This window comes from Montipora foliosa, chromosome 3 (genome assembly GCF_036669935.1).
Source record: "Montipora foliosa isolate CH-2021 chromosome 3, ASM3666993v2, whole genome shotgun sequence".
In the NCBI taxonomy this organism is placed as follows: domain Eukaryota; kingdom Metazoa; phylum Cnidaria; class Anthozoa; order Scleractinia; family Acroporidae; genus Montipora; species Montipora foliosa.
In genome coordinates this window covers 61,206,375-61,211,112 of record NC_090871.1, presented here as the reverse complement: position 1 = coordinate 61,211,112, position 4,738 = coordinate 61,206,375, and the positions used below count along the sequence as shown (strand labels likewise).

The 4,738-nt window shown below is 40.8% G+C and overlaps 1 protein-coding gene across 1 annotated transcript in view; it reads right to left on the bottom strand.

Moving 5' to 3' along the window:
- Positions 1-1,052: 1,052 nt before the first annotated feature.
- The window catches only part of LOC137997871 (uncharacterized), an 11,837-nt gene continuing 8,151 nt past the window's right edge, over positions 1,053-4,738 (bottom strand). Inside the window, exon 3 of the mRNA XM_068844187.1 lies at positions 1,053-2,381. Coding sequence (XP_068700288.1) covers positions 1,993-2,381 — 389 coding nt within the window. The 3' untranslated portion in view covers positions 1,053-1,992. The remainder of the gene's footprint in view (positions 2,382-4,738) is intronic.

Sequence of the window (4,738 nt, the reverse complement as noted above, 5' to 3'; positions counted from 1 at the left end):
CGGTACCCAAGTGTTTGCCTAAGCTAGGAAAACGCGTGGCCCCAGTTGTTCAAAAGGTGGGTAACGCTATCCACCGTTTGAACAACTGGGGGTGGGGCAGACTTTTGATGACTGGGACTCAGTTGAAGTGTTCATTCAAGTTTAAATTGTTGGAGAACATTCCTAGGAAGGGGGAGATGTTGTATGTTAGGTTTCTTGTTCATTGCCATATTAGGGTATGCCCATATACGGCGAGCCTCCTGTAAAGCTCTCAGTGTTGAGGTATTAACCCACGGACCCCTGGGAATGAGCCTTAACAGGTTTTACTCTGTCTGACGCCAGACTGGGGGCTTCCTGGGGCGTTTGAGGTGACAGTGGGTTAATTAGTTAATTTTGTTTGTCCCTCCAAAGTTTTGCAAAATGAAAAATATATTTTACTCCACAACAAATAATAATTATTATTAAAAACTGATAATGCAATTCGAGAGTTTTGATTAGCTAAGCCATCATGGGTTATGAGCCATTATACCATGATCTTTGATACGAGCTCCAACCTCCTTCTCGATAGTCTTAAGTGGGAGAAGCTTCCTCTCCGACGTAAAAAACAGAAAGCACTAATTATGTATAAAACAATTCACGATTTTGCCCCGGAATACCTTCAACGCCTTTTCAGTCAACGAGATGCTGAATATAACTTGAGAAACTTAGAAGGTAAACTTACTCTACCCAAGCCAAATACTAATTATTTGAAACGAAGTTTTTGTTATAGCGGGGCCAGTTTGTGGAACAATTTGCCCCAATACTTAAGAAATGCTGACTCTATTGGGCAGTTCAAACGCACAATCAAGCAAGTATCTGACCTATCGGATTCCCACACGGCAATCATGTAAAGCAGTTGTAAAGCGTTTTTTTTAAACTTTTTTTTAGCTTAACTGATGATTCTCTGTGTTTAAATAAAGTTTACTTACTTACTTACTTACTTATCTACAAACACGGCAAGCATATGCGTGATTTTTTGGACCTTTTTATTTTTATTGTAGTCTAGTTTTCTATCTTTTGGGGGCGTTTTTAATAAAACAATTATTCCACTCGCGCTTGTTGGATATGAGATGATTATAGCCAACTCGGCGCTACGCGCCTCGTTGGCTATCTATCATCTCATATCCAACGCGCGCTCATGGAATAATTGTTAATTATACAGTCGAACCTGTACATAACGGCCACCCTCGGGACTTGAGAAACTGGCCGCTTTAATACAGGAATACTAAAAATGCTCACTGGGCGTGGTCTAATGTCAATTTTAATGGCGTATCATACAAATATACTTCATGCAAGGAAACAATAGAACAATCAACACTCTTTCAAGCGATCTACTGACTTTAAACGAAGTTCAGTGCCAACTTGTAACTTAACGGTATAATAAACGTAACATTTTCTAATTTTCTACGGTATACAGTTACTGTACTGTATTTCTTTGACTAATAGTTCACAACAAACTATCTGATTCCGTCATTTCATAGTTGCTCAACGTGTATAAATAACGGAAATGTTTTAAAATTAAAAGCAGCAAAATAGCCAACAAAACTGCTCAAGTTAAAGTAGTAATAGGGTAGGAATTACCAAGTCTTGAAAAAGTCGGACATGTACGTCTGGCTCTTCGGCACTTGAAACTTTTATTTGCAGAGCAAGTGGTTAACTGTCGACTTTGCGGATAGTTATTGGAGAGGCTTTAGAAATTTCTCGCCTTTTTGACAGCCAAATTATCGGCGGACGTTTTGTAAAACAACCCACTGTTGACTCATAATCTGATGTGGCTCACTTAGAAAGTTCTTAAATACAGCTAAAATATGACAAAGGAACGTCTTCACGTCTATTCTTATATCCGTGGGTACCATGCATACTTGAGTATATGGGAGCCAAAAGTCGATGAGATGTACGCATTATTCCTCATTATTTGGAAAGACCATGTTGGTGGGGGACAAGTGCTCTCACTACTGCTCCATCCCTGCTAACCTATGTCCCTAATGTAAAACCATATCTACTGTTGAGGACGTCAATGACATCCGTGCCAATTAAGAGGTCGATATTTTCGGCTGGGACACCCACAAGTGCCCGGACCTTAAAAACATGCTTGCGAATTCTGAGCTTAATCATTAAACTGCTGCATTCTCCACGGTTTAGATTTCCGTCAGCGTCCCTCCCTGCAGCAGTGTAACGAATTCTTTTTCTTTTGTCAACGTCTTCCTCTAGCTCCAACAATTTTACAAGTTCTTTTGAGATACCCGTTCCAGCAGTATTTCCAGTGTCGAACTTCACCTCCCCTGGACACAGGATAAAAACTCGATCTGCATTCTGGATGTCAACTGGTTCTTCGTTAATAGAAATCACCTTGGGATTGAATCCTGAAAAAAAAAGTCAGTGATTGGCTGACAATAAGGGAAGAGAGAGACCTCTGCCAGATTTTTGGATTTTTGGAATTTCCCACTTTTCAATTTTCTAACTGCCTCCTTTACTTCGCCTAGTGTTGGCTCAGTGTCTGCGATCTCCTCTATTGCTTCCAAGAGATCGATTTCCAGGAAGCAATAGAGGAGATCGCAGACACTGAGCCAACACTAGGCGAAGTAAAGGAGGCAGTTAGAAAATTGAAAAGTGGGAAAGCACCTGGCATCGATAACATCACCGCCGAGCTATTGAATACGGACATAGAATTCTCAACAATAAAGATACATGAGCTGTTGTCGAAGATATGGAAGTTCGAGGTTATTCCAGAGGCTAGGAGGAAAGGGTTGATAATCAAATTACCAAAGAAGGGTAAGCTAAAGGACTGTAAAAACTCAAGAGGCATAACTCTATTGTCCATAGTTGGAAAAATTCTAGGTCGTATTGTTATTGACAGAGTGAGAAGTGGAGCAGACAAAAGACTCAGGAAGGAGCAAGCTGGTTATAGGCAAGGGAGAGGAACAACAGAGCAGGTCTTCATTCTGAGGAATATCATAGAGCAAGCAAACGAGTGGCAAGCAACTATATATGTGAACTTTATAGACTTTGAGAAAGCTTTCGACTCGGTACACCGGGACAGCCTATGGATTATCATGCGGAAGTATGACATCCCCGAGGAGATCATAAGGATAATACAGCTGTTTTATGCGGATTTCCAATGTGCTGTAGAGAACCAAGGAGAGAGAGGTGAATGGTTCAATATTAAGACCGGTGTAAAACAAGGCTGCAACATGTCTGGATTCCTCTTTCTTATGGTGATGGACTGGATAATGAGAAGAACTGTTGGCAAGGGGAAAAACGGCATAAGATGGAGACTAACAACAAAACTGGATGACCTAGATTTTGCAGATGACGTAGCATTACTAACCTCGTCAAGAAATCAAATGCAAGAGAAAACCTCAAGGATGGACAGGGAAGCCAAAAGGGTCGGCCTAAAAATAAACCTTGACAAGACCAACGTCATACGAATCAATGCGAAGAATCAAGTACCTATCAGCATAGTGGGTAAAAACATCAAAGAAGTAGAAGAGTTTACCTATAAGTCAATAAAGAAGGAGGTGGGATGGAGGACTTACAAAACAGACTTTCAAAGGCAAGAGGGACATATATTAGGCTAATTAAGATCTGGAACTCCAAGAGCATCTCAAAGAGAACGAAGATGAAACTGTACAAGGCCCTCGTCTTGCCTGTATTGATGTATGGATGTGAGACCTGGAAAATCACCAAGAGCGATGAACATGTTCTCAACGTGTTTCAAAACAAATGCCTCCGGAAGATTCACAACATACGTTGGCAAGATCACATCACCACCAAAGAGTTACTAGCCAGAGCGGAAATGTCACCAGTGAGTCAGGAAGTAAAGAGAAGAAGATGGAAGTTCATTGGCCACATTCTAAGGCAGGACAGAGCGAGCGATACAAGGACGGCGATAAATTGGAGACCGGAGGGAAAAAGAAAGAGGGGGAGACCAAAGACAACGTGGAGAAGGACCGTTGAGAGGGAGATGAAAGAAGGAGGATGGAGTTCGTGGGAAGAGGTGCGGGGCGTTGCGGTAGACAGACAGACATGGAAAGCTTCTGTGGAGGCCCTATGTGCCACCTGGCACGCGGAGGATAGGTAACAGGTAACATATTAAATTCCTATATTTGGGAGCTGTACATAATATATATAGAGGATATTACATTGCCGCACGGGGATACGAATTTTATCTTCGAGTGCTAAAAGTATCTCTCATGAGTGAGCGAAGAGAACGAGTGAGAGATACTTTCAACACAAGCGGCCATATAATGTTCTGTTTATTATAGATATTGATGAAATGTTTAGATTTAAAACAACTTGTTTTATAGGCCACTTGCACTAAGAGGTCATGTGACATCGTTTTTATGAAAATGAAAGTTACATGATTTTGCCTTCGAAACACTATTAGTGGGTCATCTCTTAAACAAAATAATAGTGATTTGGTTTTTCAAACCCGCGCCATTTGCTTAAAATGAGAAAATCCGTAGCTGGTCACGTGACCCAAACTTGATTTTTTAAAATTATGAATTACCGCTTTCTGATACAAATTTTGCACTTGAACTACAAGGAAAATGTTGAAAAGATGATGTGGTAACGTTTATGGCACATCTGAACTCAACTATCAAACATTTAACAAGATATGAGCAAAAAGTAGTTTTGGCCGCCATGTTGGAGGGCAAGAGTATGCCCTCCAACATGGCGGCCAAGACAAATCATGCTACTTTGTTGAAAAATCAAAGTA